Below are 21310 nucleotides of genomic sequence, written 5' to 3'. Positions count from 1 at the left end.
CACTCCATGTGCCCCCCCCCCCTCTCTCTCTCTTGCTTTCAAGCCTCTCCACAGAACCGACCTCGTCAACGGTGCCTTCGGACTCCGCTCATTGCTACCATGCTCTCCCGCTCCCATTCCCTGCCACGCTTTGGGTGTAATTCTAAATCCTGAGATGTTTGTAACGTTAAGGGTGCGTCGCAAACGAATGTTGTTTATTTTATTCTAGTGCAGCCGTTTCAAATGTACAGATTTACGCAAAATGCTTTGCAAGTGTGATCGGGGTTTAATTTCAGCTGGGTCTGCCTGGGTTGGTTGCCTAAGAGAGAAAAACACGTTCAGCACCCTGCACACCACATCCAGTATACTACTCAGAGGCGGCTGAGGCTGCTCATACTATGCAGCCTCCTCCAGTCGACCAGGAACCCGCAAAATATTCGGTGATAATTTAAGCCCAGAAGTATTATGCTAAAGAAATGAGAATTGCATGCATATTTCATGTCTACATATAACGCGTATGGAATAAGTAAGAGGTGAAGTAAAATGAAAACAGGATTTTGTCACAAAGCAGCAGAAAGGAAGATCTTTTTTTTTCTCAGCAAGGAATCAGTCAAAACATCAACATCTTATTTTACTCAGCGGCAGACGGAAAAGTGTGGGATTTCATTGTAATTTCCCACAATCTATTGTGCAAATCCACTGGCAAACTAACACATTATATATACATGTGTACACTCAGACAAGGTATATTAAAGTCTTGCACAACAATATTTTTAAACGACTGCGCAACTGCACAGAGTTTAACTTTATTTTAAAAACTATGACATATACACATATATCTGCTTTGTGTTCATTTAATTTGGCATTCAAAAAAATGTTGACATTTGTTTAAACAAGTGTCAATATTTCCTTTTAAATATTGCATAATTTTATTTTTTATGATCGCGTTGAGTAACAAGGTTTGGTTGCGAAAGGCGCCAGGTTAGCAAAGACTCTGTGTATGTGGGTAATGCAAGAAAGCCACACTGACACAGACACCTGTGTTTCCAATATGCAATATTTGTATTGGCTGACTGCAGTGCTAAATAGCTGGGCTTCCTCGGGATTAATGAAAACGACACACCACTCATTTGTCTTGGCCACTTCAGCCCATTGTGCTTTGGCAGGACAAGTTAGATGGGATAGTGTGGGTAATTCCCACATCTGGATAGTGTGGATTAGGCCAGAAAACCCTGTAGAGGGGCCCTCAACTCACACTGTTGTGGAGGCCCTTCCGCCAGCAATGACGAGCAATTGCAGGGCTGCACCTTTGCCTTTTACATAATGTTTTGATCAAATCCATTTAACAAACAGCTCTGTTCCTTAAAAAAAAAAGCACGATAATGAGCGAGGAATACCCCCCCCCCCCCACAAACTTTCAGACGTACCTCATCGTAATGAAGGCAACTCTCGTCCGATCGATCGATCGAGAATAAATCCAGTGAGGGAACAGCAACGTTCAGTGCGAGGAGCGACACATGGCGGCAAACGGCTCCGGGAACGTCTCAAAACGACGGCAGGCACGCGCAGATGTGGGAGCGTCGGGCAAACGTTCACGATTGCGTTTCTGTCGGGGCCTGCAGGAACGTGACTTCCTTGTGCGAGGCCGGTTATCGGCAGGGTACAACGCCTCTCTGTAAAACCGCCTTCTAACCGCCCCCAAGAGCCACAGGATTTATAAAAACTAAAAAAAAGAATAACGAGCTCGCCACACATCAAGGCGCAAACTGTGCAACAAAAGACACATTTGAAGAATTATAAGCCACTCGCCTGCCTTTAAATCACCCTTTAATAACCCTGTGTAAAAATGCACAAGGCGATGTAGTCGTCTTGATACTAGTGATGAAAATGCTTGTCGTGGTTTAAATATACCATTAACTTGACTAATGGCTCTGCCTGCGGTACTTTATTAATTCTAGGCAAGCGGATAATTAGGCTGCAATAAGAGTTTTTTGTTCATCCAATCCGCCAATCAAGCGCAACAATTCTAATTATTTCTCTACGTGTTTCAACTTAACCGCTGCCACAATCCTAATTAAGCTGAAATGGCCTCATATTTGAACCGAGCTGCTGCTGCGCTGACAATAATATGATTAATTGCAACCCTATCAACTCACTCTTACCCAAAACCCGGTCGAGGCTGTTCTTTGAGGAAGAAGGTAACGTCGATTGTTGGTCAATGAAGAAGCCAGTTTAAAAGTAACTCTGCTTCAGCCATACACATTCATGGTTACCATTCAAGTTTTTTTTATTTTAAGAAACTGCCCAACCTGTTAACATGTCGCCACGGTGGCGAGAAGTTAACTACCTCGCCTGGTATACGGGAGGTCATGGGTTCCATCTCAACCCAGATGCCTGCTGTGTATTTGGAGTTTGCGTCGCTCTCGCCCCCCCATCCGATGGATTTGTATCCGGGTCCTCCGGGTTTTCCTTCCACATTTAGAAACACGCGTTTAGAGAATTTGGCAGCTATAAATTTCAACGTGATAAGCCACTTCGTTGAGCTATAATCTGTGACCGGTTCGCTTCTGAAAAAGAGCTCTATCGCTCAGTGGCCCTTCCATGGTAAAATAAAAAAAATAAACGAGTGTTTTGTTCTCTTGATTTGCAAATTCTTTTGTCAAGGCGCTCTTCCCCCTCCAACCCAGCTTAATTATACGCTCCAAGCCTGGTGGTGTTTCATTCAGACGCTGTCTTTCCGACAGACCTGTTCTTCACCTGAGGACGGCTGCTTGCGTTGTGGCCGAAACGTCGTGAGAATTATTTGATTATGTTTTATTTTTATTATTTTATTATTTCCCTTCTACTTGACTTTACCGAAAGAACCAAGAAGATGTTTTGTTCTCATCCGTCCCTTTACTTCGCCAATTTGATCCGGAAATGCCTTCAAGGCCCAGCCACGTGGTGTGCTCGGTGCCGCCCTCCAACAATTACCTTCATTTGTTCCACGAAGCGGTTCCATCTTGAGCCCAACTGAACGGCCTTCATAACCGAGTTCTTCGATCAATCCCCAGAATTGTTTTCCCAAAAGGTTGCCAGATTGACGATTGTTTTGTTATCAGCAAATGAGATGGTTCATAATGCTACACGTTTGTGTTTGCCCTCGTAGCTCTAAACTAATTCTTCACAAAACAACTTATAATGTTGCCGTGAATAACTCTGAGGCAGCAGCGTATCTCCTTGCCTGACTTCCCCCCTGATATGCAATTTGCTTGAGACAAAATGTTTTTTGTTTCATAACTTCCCAACACTTTATTTACTTATTTAAGCCATGGTTTTGAGAGCTTGGACGACCGCATCATTTTCTACAGAGTAAAATGCCAAGTTATAGTCTGCAGTGGCTATGAATAATGTTATTTGATTTCCATTGATTTGGTCTTTTCCTGCATTTGATTAATAGTATGGATCTGGCTTGTTCAACTGGTCGGTTAGCCTTGTTCATTATTCTGTTCCAAATGATCTTCACGAGCTATTTGTATGAAAGAATGCCGACGGATTTGATTTGTGGCCATGATTGTGTGAACTCCACGTGCCTATGGCAGTGGCCAGTCTATTCATATGACTCATTTACTGACCCCAGGGATGAAATAGTGGGCTGGGTTGACTTTGACCGAGACTTCAACTCATAACCTCCCGTTTCTACCAGAACTCTTCGACAATGCTAACCCATACAAATGACGCAGTTTAAGGGCGCTTTATCATCGGGAGACCCAGCAGGAAGAGGCCGCTCCGGAATGTTCTTGGTCAAACACATGCTGCTGTTTAACCTAAGTCCAAAAGCCTCAATGGCCGACAAGACATTCAGTTGTTTCACCGTTACGTGGAGATAACGAACGGAAAGGCGGTTACAATTAAATATGTTATTGCGGTAGTTTTGCGCGTTCTCATACCGTATATTTCCGCGAGCCTACGAACCCGAGTACGAACTCAAGTAACCACCACGAAAAGGACACTCGAGTCAAGTCAACTCAAGTGCACTTAACTGAACCCGAGTTGGCTGTCAACGGAAAGCAGAGTTGGGTACTCCAGATTATTTACCTAATCGATTACTCTACTGATTATTGATTCGGATAACACGAAAATATTTGGGAACAAAAATTCTCACGTCCGTCCGTTGCCATGTGTGCCGCTGGACGGGAGGTTATGGGTGGGGGTTTGATCACGTCACTGGCATCATCGGACACACGTCACGCCGAGCGTGGCTTCCAAAGGAAGCCGCCATTTTTAAAGGGGCCCCCGAGTAATCAACCATGACACGTGTCATTTAAAGAAACAAAACAGCACCATTTTTCGTGACTGCAGGGATTCATCTTCTTGGTTCTTTCGGTAAAGTCATGTACAATGGAAATAATAAAATAATAAAAATTAAACAGGTCTGTCGGGAAGACAGACTCTGTCTTCCCGACAGACCTGTTCTTCACCTTCCCGACAGACCTGTTCTTCACCTGAGGACGGCTGCTTGCGTTGTGGCCGAAACGTCGTGAGAATTATTTTATTATGTTTTATTTTTATTATTTTATTATTTTCCTTCAACGTGACTTGACCGAAAAAACCAAGAAGAAAAACAGCCACAATTATATATATTGTTACTTAAATATATTTTCCTATTTTAGGGCAGAGTTAGTGACGACAGTGTTGAGTATTTGCGACCTGCACTTTTGCACCACTGCTAAGCTAGTGGCCACGCATTTTTTCTTGAATAAAAAAAAACGAATACATTATTCATCTTTCCGCCCAATCAATCGGCTCAATAAGACTAATCGTCCCCAGACGAGATGGAGACTTAGCAAATTATCGAAACTAAATTGGGGGTGGCCAGCCGGGTCGCTGTGTGATGTGCGTGACGGCGTGGAGAGGCTTGCCTGAAGCCGGCGTAGCGCTTGTCGTTGAGCGCGGGTGCCGATTTCCGGCGCTGCAGCAGCATCTTCCTCGTCTTGTGCAACAAACGCAGAAAACACCGGCACGGCAGCGCATCACCACCAACACCACAGGAGCCAACGCAGTTTGTCATCCTTCTCCCACCGCACCTGCGATTAGCACGGTTGGCTATGTATGCTGCGAAAGAAGCTCAATGTACGTACGTACAAGCCGCCGGTAGCATTATGACAAGTACAAATATTCAGAGAGGAGGCCTAAGGAGCATGTCCTGTATTCTTGGGATGCTGCTGCGGTGCAGTGGTCAGTGCACTGGACTTGGGATCGTCAGGTCGCCGGTTCGAGTACCACCACAGTTAGTCCATTGGCAAGTTGCCTTTGGTAGGGTAAAGTGCGGTTACTCCGATATCCTCCAAGTTGTCTGGCCAGCATGGAAGAGAAGACCAACGCACACTAGAGAGTCTACAGGGGCTCTCTAGATCTGCCTCTAAGTGGAGGCCCTTCCGTCAGCAGAGGCGCGGGAAAGCAGTTGAAGGGCTGCACCTTTACTATGCACACGTGCATCGTAGTGTGTAGCAAATGGTTCTGTATGGCATATCACTGGGAATAAATTATGGGTTAGCTTCTGGTGTAGATAGTGACTAACAGAAAACTACTCACTGGTTTGTTAGCACTCATCTTCACGGGGCAATCAATATTTGCAAGGAATTTACTGCTATGAGCCAATAATGTCTGTGTGTCCCGCGCGTGACGTCACTCCACGTCGACCAGCCCCCCTCATTAATAATCATGAACAGGTGACGTTCTCCTGTTCTCCACATAGACTGCGCCTTCATTAATAATCATGAGCAGGTGACCAGGTGACGTCACTCCACATGTAGCACCCCTCATTAATAATCATGAGCAGGTGACGTCTTCCAAATGGACACCCCTGCCATCAATATTAATTAGCGGCTGACGTCACTCCACATGGGGGGGCGAGGCGCCTCCTCCCCCCTCCTCGGCGTCAACTTCCAACCCTCACTACAAAGGCAGAACCCTCACTACGTCACGCGATCTCCGTGACGCTGTTGAGACATCGAAGTAAAAAGGACGTCATGATGAACAAGGGATTATAACCTTAAAATGAAATAGGTCTGTGTCACCGCGGCCTTACAAATTGCACGCGAATTGATGCAATGAATATCTCACGTCGCGGTCTGCTTTTCGCTTGCAAGTTTCAGATTTACTGAAACACACTCGTCCTTGGACGGGCAAAAGGCGAGTGCATAAAAAGTGGTGGATTAAAAAGTGCCTTTGAGGTGCCCTCAGAAGTCGTTCTGTAACATCACTTTCTCAGGCCCGTAACCCTGACATGGGGTGACGGATTGTTGCTTTCAGCCAACATTAATGTCTCGTGACACAATACTAAGAGACCACTTGAATAAACAGTACTCTCCATGTACAGTCCTGTTGTTAATCCACTGCTGGATGAAGGCCTTCCCCACGCCATGACGGTGTGACTATACTTCACCACGCTGGTTACTTGCGGGTTGGCAAAACCGGGCAGCATAGACATGACAGCATACATGTACCGCACATGACAACAATGGCATTTTGCCGCACTAATTTATACTGCTCACAATATAGTCTCAAAAGCTATGATGCCCCGTTGTACATGGTCATCACCCATCCAAGCGCGATCCAGGCTTCAGCATTCGGAGATCTGACGTTGTCGGATGCATTCCCAGTCACGTGATCATATGTGGAATGGGCAAATAATAAAATAACATAGAAACTGCAGTCCCACAAATTGTATCCACGCAGATGGTTTTCCATACGACAGCTTATTTAGTGCAACACCTAATGACGTCAATGCAAATGCATGCCTTGCACAATAATTCATAATTAAAATACAGGGAAATTATATTCCATCATATAGTTTTTGTTGGGGTTAGATCGCGTAAATATAAATGTGTCGTTAAACCCGCCACCACCCGACACAGCCAATTAATAAGGTTTGTCACGTTCACAGAACATGCCAATTCGTTATGAGTACAGCACACCGGTGTGTTGGAGAGCAAATACACATTTACAATCCGAGTACGACGTTTCGCCAGTATTTACAACAAGCACCATCAGCGGACAGCCAGATTATATAATTATCGGCGAGTTAACATTACAATTCATCGTATACAACGTGTTCACAAATACAGGGGTGCCCATCCACCATCGCCACCAGCAGCCATGACCAATCCACTGCTGGATGAAGGCCTCCCCCATGCGGTCGACGCATCTTTAAATACATTTCCGCAGTGTAACGATCCACCCACCCAACACCTGGTGCACGTTGAACTTCTTTCGCACCGCACGTAGCCAACCGTGCTGAGCGGAGGTGCGGGGGAAGGAGCAACGCACTCAGCACAGGACAACAAAACTAAACTCGCGCACATGATCCCGATTTCACCGCTCCATCTCCCGGGCGTACCCCCCCCCCCTGCCTCTTGGACGAGCTTCGCGGTCTCGGGACGCGACCGTCCGTCTCGCTCCCGCAGCCGACCCCATCGCTTCATCTCCGCGATGGTGGCGTCCTCTCTCCAGGCGCGCGTGTGCTCTTGCCGAACACGCATGGAGGCCGAACACGCGAAAGCCCACGGCGCGTACACACACGCGGTGTAGCCCGTGGTTTTTGTACAGGGAAAGTGAGTTTTCAGGTCTATTTGATTGTGATGGGGCTTTGCAGGATGAACTTTGAGATTCATAAGGGGCACAGGGTGAGCAATAAGGTCTACTTGATCTGTAATAAAGTAGGCCACTGATAAGGTGTTGACAGGTATATGGTATACGGTGGTAGACACAGTCGACGTGTTTACTGTGTGTTCCACGTGTGGCTGTGGCTCCACGTCGCGAGACGTCACTCTGCAACATCCTTCACTGCAGGCACCTTCTCAGTGTCTCACCGTGCGGTTACTCAACGTGGCAACCCTGAAGGGGTGGTGGTGATGATGATGGAGCCAGGTCAACTCTGCCAATGGGGGGGGGGGGGGGTAACAGCCACTCTACCGACTGAGCTGTTTGATCATTATAATTTAATGTTTTGGTGCACACTTGTTGATATGTACAACGGGTCGCCGGGTTTGTAGCGCAGTGCGCTAACCACCTGACAATGACAAAGACAAAGATCCCCCGTATAGCCTTAACACACTGTTGCGGCAAGTGCTGTTAGCGAGCACCTACGCAGGCCAGAATGGCACACACGAGGGGGTGAGTGGCCAGCACCACGCCCGGCCACCTTTGTCTCCCCAGTGGACATTTTTCTACGCACCGCACCAGGTACTCATTTGAGTGTCATACTCGCAGACACCCTCACAAAGAACGTGTCCTCCCGTGTAGTCTACAGTTGTACCCGGTTAAGTGGCGTTGTTAGCTTGTGACAGCGCTCCAAGCTCGCCCACTTAATTGGAAACCACTCAAGTTGTCAATCTGGGTAACCCGATCTCATCTGGCATTCGATGATGCAGATGACAACTAAGCTGTTTGTGTTGATATGTGCTCTATAATTACGTCTCCTAAGCCCATTAACCATCGGAGTTCTTTGTTTTCTACTTTCCCACAAACGGAAATTATTTTTTATATCTGTCACGGCCCTTGCCAGCGAGCTGTTCGTTGTCGTTATCTGGGAAAGGCATGCCGTGGCTAAGAGCTCACGCAGCAAGAACACGCTTGTCGTGATGGGTATAGGTCGCGTCGCTACTACGCTTCTCTTCCTAGAACGTACATCGCAGTTAGGCTTTGTACGCGCGAGAACTTGGCAGACGAACACACAAAACAAAATTTGTTCAGCCGCATTTGGGAGTGACAGAATATTCACGCGACCATTACATAAACACGCTTCGCGTGACACTTGTGTGTGTACGTGAAGTTACCGCCGTGCAAACTTTTTTTGCCTATAAAGCACAAATTTGTTTGGCTCGTTGGCTACCGTCCCACTCCAAACAATGTTGTTCCCTAGCGATTTAACAACGTAGATAATATAGACAACGGTAATGTGGTGGCATTGTTACGCCACATGGCCCTAGAGTCGAGGCCGGCGTTTGGCTTAAACAACATCAGGTTCCAAGTAACAATTCAGTAGTGGATTGGCAATGGACGCTGTCAAGAAACTCACAAAATCTGACCCGATTTAAAGTCATAATACAGTAACCAAGATGCAATTTGGCAGCAATGATTACCCATCATCATTATCACCAGCCGTGGTCCATCCACTATTAAGTGGTAGTCGGTAAATGCTGCATTTGTACAACATGCCTTTCTGGAAATTAGAATAAGCGTTAAATATGATAAGTTGTGGACATTGGAAAAGTGTTGACTTAAAGCTTTCGTGACTGCAAGAATTCAAATTCTTTGGTCTTTCGGTAAAGTCACGTAGATAGGTTCAAATAAAATAACAAAAAAAACTACGTTTCGATCGCAAGCGCCGTAGTTTTTTGTTATATTTTGTTATTTTCGTTGAATCTATCTCCGCGACTTTACCGAAAGACCCAAGAACATTGTATAAGTGATGCATAATATCAATAATAATGAACACTCTCACCTTGCTTGTAATCTTGTGTCCATGTGTAGATCTGCTTAACGTATGCATATCCAGAGGCACCAGCACCTCCATATGGACATCAACGTCTTTTGTTTACAAAGTATCCACACGTACACTCTGGGCCATTTCTGTACGAGTATTACTCCAGTACTGTACTATGCTTAAACATCCACACGGATGACAAAACTGTGGTGGTGGTGGTGGAAACGCACACACGGCACAGTGTTGACCACACCGCACCAAATCGCTTGGGACACACAAAAACGATGACTAACGACGCACAATCACATCCCCGGGGGCACTGTGACACACTTGAACCAAGTACAACGAATCCGGGAAACGTCGCGCGCACAACGCACGACCCCTTCGCTGGCGACTGTGGAACGCCTCGAGCCGAGCGGCACCCCGCCAGTCCGCGTGGAAGCCCGGCGACTTTTATCTCGCCCCGCACATTGTGCGGTCCACCCTGCTGCCCGCTGCAGATATCGCCACTCTCTCTCTCTGTGCCTTGCCTCCTCTCGCTCGCAGACCCTCACGCCCATAAAGTCCCCAACCACAGGCAAAGTCGCAACCCCCACCCCTCCCCAATGAGAGAGAAACGACTGGACGAGTGAAACAACAACAACGTCCTCCCGCCTGCCTGCTTACCTACATACCCAGCCACCAGCTGCTCATGCTACCAGCTGGCTGCTATAAACGTTATCCACGCCCAGAGGTGTCTATGCTTGCGAATTGGCAGGCGTAGTAAGTCCGGGGGGGGGGGGGTCAGATGCCAAGTTCGAGGTCTGTTCGCCACGACGAGAGGGCTTTCAGGAGTTGATTGCTCCTGTAGTTTTGCTAGTTCCTCTATGTGTCCCATAGACCTACGTTGCACACAGACTAACATTGTCCAGAGAGCATTCTTATTCTTGCGTATGACAACATGTTTAGGAGCTAGACACAAATGGCGTGGTCTGCTAGCCACGAGATGGCTTAAGAAGAGAGTTTGTGTAATCTTGAAGGAGCAAAGGCTACAGTGGGTTTACTAAATGGTCCACGGTTTGGGTTGCATGTCCACAATCGCACTGCCGTGGCTGGTATCTTTATGTTTTACATTCATGAAGGCGATCTGGCCAGAGATGGCAGTGTGGTTTACCGCTTCCTACTCAAGAGCACTGCTCCCCGAACTGGAACTCGGGTTGTCGCAGAAATACGTAATGTAAGCCCGTACAAATGATGTATTATCCTAGGATATGAGGGCCACCAATAAATAATCTAATCATCTGTTTCGCTTAATATTGTTACTAATGTCAGCGTTGCTCGTTGCTCTATTTTAATGTTTAATTTCCTGAAAAAAATATTTACGTTAATGTAACAACTCTGAAAATAAAGTTGCACATACTCTGATATATCCGTGAAATTAATGCGTTGTAAAATATTGCTCTGGAGTAATAAGCAAGGGCATTGTATGACTTTCATCAGTTTAATACGTCAATGTATTTGATTATAATTACATTCGTGCAACTGACAGGATGATGGGCGTGATAAGAGTTATTGATGTTAATGATTAACAATGCTTATGGGAGGTTTATGTTGAGTGAAAGGAGGTTGAATAACGTTTAAAGCAATCCATATTCGGCCCTTGAAGTACAATAACAAAAGCACAAAAGGGCGCATTAAAATTGAGAAATACAATTATAAAGTCGTGGGAAAGCGATGCAGTTTTGCGATAATCGTCATATCGTGACATCTGATATCGTATCGTCAAAAACGATATCGCGGTGACCCTCACAAATCAGTGTTCCCAACGTATAAAACACGATATTTTCGATGAAATCTGGCGAACTGCACTGCAGTAAAAATGATGCAGATTTGGGAGAGCGTTTGCATGTGCATTGAGGAGCATGTGCTGGCATATCCCCTCTATATCCTTAACACGACTGCTGAGTCAAGTGCTGTTTGTGAGCACCTGTGAAGGCCGAGACGGCACACACCCAGCCGACTTTGACTCCCCAGCGCTCAGCTTTAAACACAGCACTATTTATTTGAGGCTGAGTCTACCGAGGGGAGGGCCAGGACCGCTTCAGATTTTCAGCACCGTACGAGGGTGGTCCGGGTTTGTCGCGCGGCGCGCTAAACCACTACACGACCACTCCCCGCATGTCTCTGACTAATATGCGCAATTACTCGCTGACTTGCATTGTGACATTTGCTTACGATTTCGATTTAAAGCTTTCGTGACTGCAGGGATTCATCTTCTTGGTTCTTTCGGTAAAGTCACGTAGAAGGGAAGTAATACAATACTAATAAAAATATTATTGTACTACTTCCCTTCTACGTGACTTTACCGAAAGAACCAAGAAGATTTGCTTACGACTTTCCAAAAGTCCGTCTACTCAATATCCAGCCACCCTTTTGATGCTTCTTTTGGTGACTTTCCACTTGAAGAAGTGGATCAGAGGGCAAGTGCTTCCTCGACCACTTTCAATCCACGGATCACTTTCGACCTTGCTCCATCTGCGCGGCCACACCGAACCCTAACCTCGCTGTGGGTGAGTGAGTGAGCGGGTGGGATTGCGTTGTGGCCGAGAGAGAATCCACGACCCCTTGCTGATGCTCATCTTATGGACAACAGGGAAATACATTGGCGCGCTGCCAAAATTCGTGACAAGAATTTGTCCAAATGTGTAATCGTGTTCGTGCCTGAGTGTCTCCATGTGTCTCTGTGTCTCTGTACCTCTGTGTCTGCGTGTAAGTGTATTCGTCTCCGTGTGTGTCTCCGTGTCCGTGAGTGCGTCTGTGTGTATTCGTGTCTGTCTCTCTATGCCACTGTGTATGTGTGTCTCTGTGTTTGTCCGTGTCTGTGTGTGTGTGTCTTTGTATGCCTCTGTGTGTGGGGAGCGATTGTGTGGCTGTTAGCGCATTGTGATACGAACCTGGCCACCCGAGTTAGCTTCCCGCTCAGGGCCAAAACCGGTGACGATTATCTGAACCGGTTCGGGACATCCCCTAGGTCGACTCAGCCTCAAATGAGTGCCTGGTGCAGTGTGTAAACATCGCCACTGGGGAGACAAAGGCGGCCGGGCGTGGTGCTGGCCACTCACCCCCTCGTGCGCCGTGCCGGCCTTCATAGTTGCTCACCAACAGCACTTGCCCCAACAGTCTATTAAGACTATAGGGTGGATCTTTTTGTTGTCTCTGTCTGTGCCTATGCACGTCTCTCCGTTTGTTTGCCCAATCGCCGCTTTCCCGACCGAATAAGTTGTGAGCGCCGGGGGCTGACGGTTAGTGCGGTGTGGAGAGGCTTCAGCTTAGTTTAACACGTAGGCTTTCGCGACCAATATCATTCATAACACAGATTTTTTTGGGGGGGGGTTATATCGCGATCTAACGCCAAAAAGACCCTGTATTATGGAGTCTTCAGGTTATTTCCTCTCCGCGATTCCGAAAATATCGCAACGCACCTGGAACTGTTGCGCGACTCACCCCCCGGTTGCGAAAGCACTGGCAACTTTTGACCAGGTAATGCCCACTGAGCCATATTGCTGTTTTTCAGATGCGACCTGGCTACAAATGATAGCCGAACGAAGTGGCGTATCGTGCGGAAATTGACAGCAACCGAATAATCTAACCGCGTGATGTTGATTAAACATGTGGAGGGAAAAAACCGAAGGACCCGGAGAAAAATCCACGCTAACCACGAGGAGAGAGTCACGCAAACTCCAAATACACAGCAGGCGTTAAGGGCTGGGATCGAAACCACGACCTCCTGTACACCAGGCGATGTAGTCAATGTCTAGCGGTGTAATGCTGTGGCCAAGATGGTTAAGAGGACTCCCACTGGCCATGTCAGAGCCTCAGGGCAACACGACTGAGAATCTGAGTTTCAACCGATGACGCAACCTCAAATGAAACCAAGGCATAGAATGTAGCTACTGTAGCGTAGGACTCCCAGGTAGAAATCTAATGCTGGATGGTAAGGGTTGTTTGACAATACTTCACTACCCTGGTCAGTGTAAGTCGGTGAAGGCGGAGATCACATATGTGTAAGTAAAGTAGAGTACAAACATGGATTTTGTCGCACGGCCATCTGCTACTGACCCCATTCAAGCTCTAACCAGACTCAGCACTGCTTAGCTCTCGAGATTTGACAAGACGGGGTGTATTTCTGCTTATTTGGTCATCAGAAATTAATTAATCAAGTCATGAAGTTAGCTTCCAACTGAACGCCACATTTCTCTGGCTCTGATCGCTTATTTCACAAAATGCATTCAAAATTAAGCCCTTTATTTATCCAGCATTGGGCTAAGCAAACTGATCGACTTCATAGCATGTGTCCAGCCTGAAGGCTTTGATAGAAGGATCAATGAAAGATGAATCCTTAAAAACGGGAATATCATGCATCGAATTTTTCGATTTAAAGCTTTAGTGACTGCAGGGATTTATCTTCTTGGTTCTTTCGGTAAAGTCATCACGTAAAAGGGAAATAATAAAATAATAATAAAACATAATAAAATACAATTCTCACGACGTTTCGGCCACAACGCAAGCAGCCGTCCTCAGGTGAAGAACAGGGCTGTCGGAAAGACAGCGTCATTCAGACAGGTCTGTCGGAAAGACAGCGTCATTCAGACGGTGTCTTTCCAACAGGCCTGTTCTTCACCTGAGGACGGCTGCTTGCGTTGTGGCCGAAACGTCGTGAGAATTGTATTTTATTATGTTTCATTTTTATTATTTTATTATTTCCCTTCTACGTGATGACTTCACCGAAAGAACCAAGAATATCATGCATCGAGTCTAGTACTTGGCACACGCTTGAACGCAGTGGCCATAAAACGAAAGCCAACGACTCTCCATCGTTTCAAATAACCGAGTTTAACAATGCTGCCATCTACAGCTCAGTGTGGCAACAGTCAATGCCCTAACTTGGAACACAACATTAATTTGTTGACGCCGCGTTGGCAAGGTTGGCTACGTACGGTGCGAACGAAGTTCAACATACATAATACATACAGTGATGCGCAAGGATAACTAATAAAACAACTTAGCACCACACTAACACTGCCCTCCTAAAAGGAATCATATATAATAGGCGAGGACGTGAACATTTATCATTGTCTGAAATCTCGTGTTTTTTTTTCTTTTTGGGCGGACGTGTTATTGATGAATGTGTTCATTTATTTACAGCATTTGCTGTAATACGGCAGTGCACCGAGGAAGACGATAGGAATGAGCTATTTGCGTATAAAATAATTACTGTTCACTGATATGTTGGGGGCTGCGGGATTGCGTGCCCCCCACGCCAACAATAACTCAGCGTGGACGAGGTGTTTGACTGCTTTAGTCAGGTAGACTAAGAATGCCAAAATGAAATCCAGAGTCGTATGTCTTGGCTAAACAAAAATACTCAAATAAAAATGCTGACTGAAATGAACACTGAATACAAGATGTAATGACGACTTGACACACTTCTCTTGAGATGGCATTTTATTGAAGACACGTCCACTTGACATCAGGCGAAGACCCCCACTGCGACAGCCCCGAGTCTCCCGCGCGTCTCCCCCTTTTATACCAACACCAGGCCACGCCCCCCTTCTCGAACCTTCTCACTGACTCTGGACGTTCGCTCCACCGGCAGACTCCACCGTCCCCTTCCGTCGCCTGACCACGCTCCCTTCTCGAACATTCCCGTAGCCACCAGTCCCTTCGCACTCACAGCTGACTCCCCTGACATTACCTCCCGTGGCCACTAGTGCATTTGCACTGCAGGCTGACTCCCGTCATTACCTCCCGTGGCCACTAGTCCACTCACACCGCATGCAGGCTCTATTGCCATTACACAAGGAAGCTCATGTCAAACCCTTCCGCATGCATCGCAAAGTTTTCTTAAGACTGCAGGTTATACCTCGCCACCAGCCACGAGCGTGCCACGTTTGACCACTCCGAAAATTCGTCTCCAGTCGAACGTTTCATAAAGTGTCCGTAGGTTTAGCCGCGATGCGAATGAGCAAAGATTGAATTTCTCCTTAACCGGTGGCTCACTTCATACACGACACCCACGTTGCCACTTTTACCATTCCGATCTTAATGCCAACACGCACCATCAATGGTGTATCGTCAAGAGGACTGAGCGTTGTCTTTGGCATGAAAGTCGATCACAAACAACACCAGCAGTGTGTTCAGGCCCGCCCGGAGGGGACGTGTTGTGCAAACCTTCTGCGGTGAACCGAGTGACACAGCGATGATGAGCAGTCAGGCCGTTGTGCAAACCTTTATCAATCTTGCAGTCCACAAGTCGGTGGGCGTGCGTGCGTTGATACAGTTTGGCAACTTAAGGAATTGCACATGCACATTTAAAATTATAACTCTCGATAACACTGCAATCGTGTTTCAATAAAGTGGAGCTTGTATAAAAGCTTACCCCCGACCACTGCAGCGAAGCAGATCGAAAGTCTTCTTCTGCATCTGTAACTTAATAATAGAAAACACCCCTCTGGTCTCGTGTCCTCGTGGGCGTGCCGATTTGTCAACCAGCACCATTTGTTTAGACCAGTCTGGAAGGCCGACAGGCTGATTACCTGCAGTATATTATTTTTGATGTGCACATGGAAATGAAGGTTATTACCCAGAACAATGAACTGCAGTGCGCTGGTGGTTTTACACACGTTATATCATGCAGATGGACCATGGTGTATAGGACAATTAACATCGGATAAACCATCAGTGGGTATTTTGCATGCGGGACTCTGCTGATGAGCCCTAGAGGGAAAAACTGATCCATCGTTTACACAATTAAATAAAAGCTGCTTAACACGTGCGAAAGGCCAAAAGTATTAAGACTAAATCATATTTTTATGTGGCGATACAGGTTGACTTGCAGAGCATATGCTGTATAAAAAGCACTCGCACTAAACACGAGTGATGTGAAGCCAGTTATGACTTCCTCCTAATGTTGAAATTAGTTATTCCATTCAATGCACTTACCGTAAGCATTTAACAATGGGGTTTCCCTGATACTGCATAAAACGTCGACATTTCCAGCTGCCTTACTACGTCGGTTGAAGATCTCTGCCAAGGATTTCCTTGCCGTTTCCCATCTCACAACAGTGTTTGTTCTCAGAACGAACTTAATTTAAAACGAGGAAATGTTTGTTTTTATACATTTGTATCAAAAGTACACCGTGTGAAAGCAAAATAATTTGCAACGGATTTTATTGTATTGTAAATCAACCCAACAAAACCTCTTTGTGAAGATAAAACACTCTTCGACAAAGCAAAACAGCAGACCAAGCCCGAATGGCACAATGCAGGGCGAGAGAGGAAATGCTTTAGTTCCCCACCAACACCCAACACTGGCACACTTTCATATCACAATTCAAGAATTGACACCCTACCCTTCACAAATTAAGTTGTAAATGCCAACATTGGTGGTTTGCCAATAACGATTCGATCAACTACAGATGAGAACAAGAACGATATCTTTCGGTGCATTATGCAACAAACAACCTCTTTAACGCGCTAAATATAAGTGCCTTTTCAGTTCAGCCAAGTGCTACATTCGTTTACATGAGCATGTTCAGATACTTTATTTCAATGCCCAAGCAGTTTTAGAGTGCGCAAACTATGCACACTATTATATCTTTTATTATGACTCACAATTGATATATTGGGTGATGGCACAACGATCTGGCCAAACCATGTGTCATTAGGGGATCCTCCTTTGTTTGGCTGTGACGGGTGGTGGAGGGTATTAATGACAAATGTGGCCCAACCCAAAAATCGAATACGAGCAACAAATCTGTCAGATAAATAATTCATATGCATGCCACTCTATCTGGCTACGACATGTGTTTGCATGTGGCTCAAGGGATCTAGTCAGAAGGAGTAGCAAAGCAAGAATCCCATTATACATCAAAATTCCAAATCACAATGAGCACAACACATAAGGATACATGTGTAATTCATAAGTTCAATGAAATCGGCAGTCAAAACCCATATTTTCTGTACTTAAAGATAACTTTCAGTCAAACAAGCTAAGATGTCCTAAACATGAGCTAATGATATTTGGTTGTAAGCCAAAGAACGGACTGATTAATTATCGAATGCCAAAACGACACCATTTGGAAAGTCCATATCTCAATGTGTGGGCAACACGATTGCACCACAGCTTTTGAGATGAATTCTGGCCTTGCTACCATCCTACTTTGTAGTCGAGGGGTAAGGAAAGGGTGCAGCCACAGTTGTGCTGTGCTCATTTTTTAGCTGCGGCCAGCCTCTCGGCCACATTTGTCCAGTTGACCACGTTCCAGATGGCCTTGAGGTAGTCGGGCCGCACATTCTTATACTGCAGGTAGTAGGCATGCTCCCACACATCAATGCCCAGCAGTGGGATTAAACCTGCACAAGAAAGATGAAACGAGGAATAGTTTTCAAAAAGGTATATGTTTTTGCCCTGATTATATTCTTCGACTGCCCAGTGCAATGTCATGAAACAAAGAAATTGACATTTCGAATCCTTCGAGCAAGCAGTGCACCACCGTATCAAAGGGCTCCCTTGGAAGATATCGTCAGAGAGCTAATATATTGGTCATTTGAGTAGGTCTATTAATCCACACGCAAAATGCGCCTTTTATATTACCTGCATAGAGTGTTCGTCCCATGTGTTCAACCTGAATGTGTTATCCCTGAAGGTAGAATAATCAAAATCTAGTGGAAAAACCAAAATTAATTAAGATATTCATTTTGCTTGAATACCAATTTGCAACTTATGATTAACAGTGCAATGCCAAGACGGAGTGATGAGTTCAGTTCGTGGGCTGGAGCCAGATGATTTATTGGATTGTAAGTCCAAGAGATGGAGACGAAATGGGGAGGCACTAAACACATTCCTGCGGAGGGAGCTGGTAGGAACGTTGGGTTGCTCGGTCAATGGCCAGGGTCAACGGCGGCGTGGTGTATTCCGCAAATATGGCCGACTGTGAGGGCGGGCACAAGCCGGCGTGAGTAGGTTAAACGTTGAGTTGTATAAGGGCACCACGGGGTGACCAGCCCCTCCCCACCCAGCTCCACCCCTCCCACCTCCCACCCAGCCCCTCCCCACCCAGCCCCTCCCCACCCTCCCCTCTCCACCCAGCCCGTCCCATTTTTTGGATGCACGACGGACAGACGGACACAATAATCCCCTGTGGGCTGGTGTAACCAGGAGGTTCCTACCAGTATCAATTCATAGTTGACAATGTGCTTCCTGCCAATCTTCAGCGTGAACAAGCACATCAATACCTGTTGTGGCCTGCAGAGGGTCTTGGTTGGCACACGCAGCGATTCGAAGCCTCCCGGTTTCCTTATCGTAGCCCAGCCAGCCCCATCCAGAGCCCTGCGCGAGACGAAGGAAATCAAGCTGCTCCCTAAAAACCTACGTTGAGAGCCACCTACTATGCTCACTTAATGTTATGATGCAAAGATGATTGTGTGTTTTAGTTTATGGTTTTGCGTAGATGCTCGTGCAGCGACTCCCTGGCCCACCTGCACTGCGACAGACGCCGCGCTCATCTTCTCCTGAAGTTTCGTGAATGACCCAAAATCCGCCTCAATTGCCTTCTGCAAATCACCTGAGAAAAAAAGCAGGTTATTACAAGAGTAGGCTCGCAGATGTGAGCGTCTCGTCATAATTTCAAAATTACCCTTTAAATTACCTACCTTAAACACAGCATGGACCATCTGCACATAACTTTACTTTCAAAATGCTTTCTGGAGATCAACAATGCTGCAATATAGCAGACAAGACTACGTGTCTGCTCAATGTATGACTAAAGCACCAGTTAGTTGCGATGTGGATAAAGATTATTCTTTTCAACGAAGATAAAATGAAGTAACTGAAACAAGTACCATACCAGTGGGTGCTCCACCACCATTGGGCGAGAGGTTGGTCCAGAAGATGGAGTGGTTAATGTGGCCACCACCATTGAACTTGATGGCAGGCTGGAGTGCAATCTCTGCAGTGACATCACCTGGAGCCGGAGACCCACAAAATGTCTGTTTTTAGAGCAACTCAACACAACCAACCAATCAAGCTTCCCAATATGCAACAATTAGACAATCGGCAGGTAACATGGGGCGAGGTAAAGTGTGGGAAGTCCTACCACTTCTTAGACATATGGCCAGGGTAGAAGAGTGGGTCAAAATTACCTCTTGAGTGGAGAACCTTCCACCAACAGTGGAGTGAGCAAGCAATTGCAGGACTACACCTTCACCACTGTAGTCAATATTTTAGAGGCAATACGGTTTGCTACAATCGGACGTGCAACAAGCTGCGGATACCTTTTGCCGCGGCCTCTGCTAGCTTCTGTTCGGCCACGTTGAGGTTGTTGACGTACGTGGCGTGATGCTTGCTGTGATGCAGCTGCATTATGTTGGCGTTGATGTGGGGCTCCAGCGCCCCGTAGTCATAGGGGAGGTCCGGCAGCGTGTGCAGGGCAGCTCGGCTCTTGTGGGTGGCCACCGGGGCCAGAAGCGCAGGCCTGAGGGCAACCCTAAGGCCCTCTGACCTGCATTCGCAATGAGTGGCATTTCAGGGAATGCGCCGGTGGTGGTGCAACATCACAGCTCAAAGTATTTTACACCACTGTTATCACTCACTATGGTTTTCATAATACGAGAAAATAACCGATTTATTAAAATTAAATGAATAGCTTTATTCTAATTAAAATGTCTCTCCAATAGGTAACCCTGCTGCTTGGCATGGGCAGGTTGCTGGCAACAACAACGGTAGCTAAAGGCCACCACCACCCGTGTGCAATTCCACTTCAACTTGCAATACCAATTCCACTTCAACTTGCAATACCAATCCCACTTCAACTTGCAATACCAATCCAAGCACTGCGCCGACTATCCACTCCTCGCCGACCGCACACAAACAAGAGCCGCCATTTCATGAAGAGTTCAGGCGACATCCCCATGGCATTTGCACGAGGCCAGGTGCAGCTTTGAGGCCATGTGAAGTGCCGAAGACCCATGTGGCCTGTCATGAGACAAATCATCATTCCGATTTCTGGCAGCGCAGTGCGGAGAGCCCGCGCAAGCGGCTAGGGCAAGATAATTATATCAATAATAACCAGTGCACCAACAACACATACCCTTCACAGACACATGGCACACACACATGACACCACACACACAGCACTTGGGCAACTAGCGCCACTGCTCATGTACAATGCCGTCGTCAATCCACATCTTGACTACGTTGGGGCGAGTCGTGGCAGTCAACCGTACTTCACCTCGCTGGTCCAATGAAGGCAATCATGGACGTGGGAGCACAGCACGCACAATACAACAACCGATGTTGATGCACTTGCCTTTCCGCTGTTCAACTATGTACCACCCAATGACAACTACTGTATACTGGCGCAACATCTGCTCAGGATCCGAGCGCTGGTATATCCCACGCGGTTCGATCTATTAACCATCGCCTACATTACAATGTCATTTTGATTTAAAGGTCTAAACGCCATGAAAAGCAATTTAAAAACGCACGCAAACAAGGCACTGTCTTTCCTAACGACGAGAAACTAAAAACCTAATCGCGCTCAATGTACTCTAAAAGTTTGTGTTTGTGCCATTAGTCTCAATAGCGGCCTGTGACTATCACCACCACAACGCGCAGCAAAATAACAACTTTCTCCTGTGACGACGCCAAAACCGAGCGACTTTGCAAGGAAAGGACCAACCTGCACACGGACAGAACCCTCACGAACATGTTCCTCGGGATTTACGACGAAAAACCTGCACAAATGTTTAAGTTTTAAGCGAAAATTAGCGCTGCTACGCAAAAAACAAACACGGAGCGTCAAACGCCCTTGAGTTAGACGA

General features: G+C 46.5%; 2 protein-coding genes across 2 annotated transcripts in view; both read right to left on the bottom strand.

The window, feature by feature from the left end:
• The window catches only part of LOC144948605 (uncharacterized), a 44108-nt gene extending 34152 nt beyond the window's left edge, over window positions 1–9956 (bottom strand). The window contains exons 1-2 of the mRNA XM_078878195.1: window positions 9467–9956; window positions 4881–4951 (exon numbers count right to left, since the gene is read on the bottom strand). Coding sequence (XP_078734321.1) covers window positions 4881–4951; window positions 9467–9538 — 143 coding nt within the window. The 5' untranslated portion in view covers window positions 9539–9956. The remainder of the gene's footprint in view (window positions 1–4880; window positions 4952–9466) is intronic.
• A 6684-nt stretch (window positions 9957–16640) lies between these two features.
• On the bottom strand, window positions 16641–21310 carry SOD2 (superoxide dismutase 2). Its single transcript, XM_078878194.1, has 6 exons — window positions 21169–21310; window positions 19763–19989; window positions 19336–19452; window positions 18968–19053; window positions 18725–18818; window positions 16641–17842 (listed from the first exon to the last, which is right to left on the bottom strand). The coding sequence occupies exons 1-6, from the start codon at window positions 21195–21197 to the stop codon at window positions 17697–17699; spliced, it is 699 nt and encodes a 232-aa protein (XP_078734320.1). The 5' UTR covers window positions 21198–21310; the 3' UTR covers window positions 16641–17696.

This window comes from Lampetra fluviatilis, chromosome 50 (genome assembly GCF_964198595.1).
Source record: "Lampetra fluviatilis chromosome 50, kcLamFluv1.1, whole genome shotgun sequence".
Classification (NCBI taxonomy): Eukaryota; Metazoa; Chordata; class Hyperoartia; order Petromyzontiformes; family Petromyzontidae; genus Lampetra; species Lampetra fluviatilis.
The sequence above is the reverse complement of the archived record's forward strand: the minus strand, read 5'-3'. Positions and strand labels throughout refer to the sequence as shown.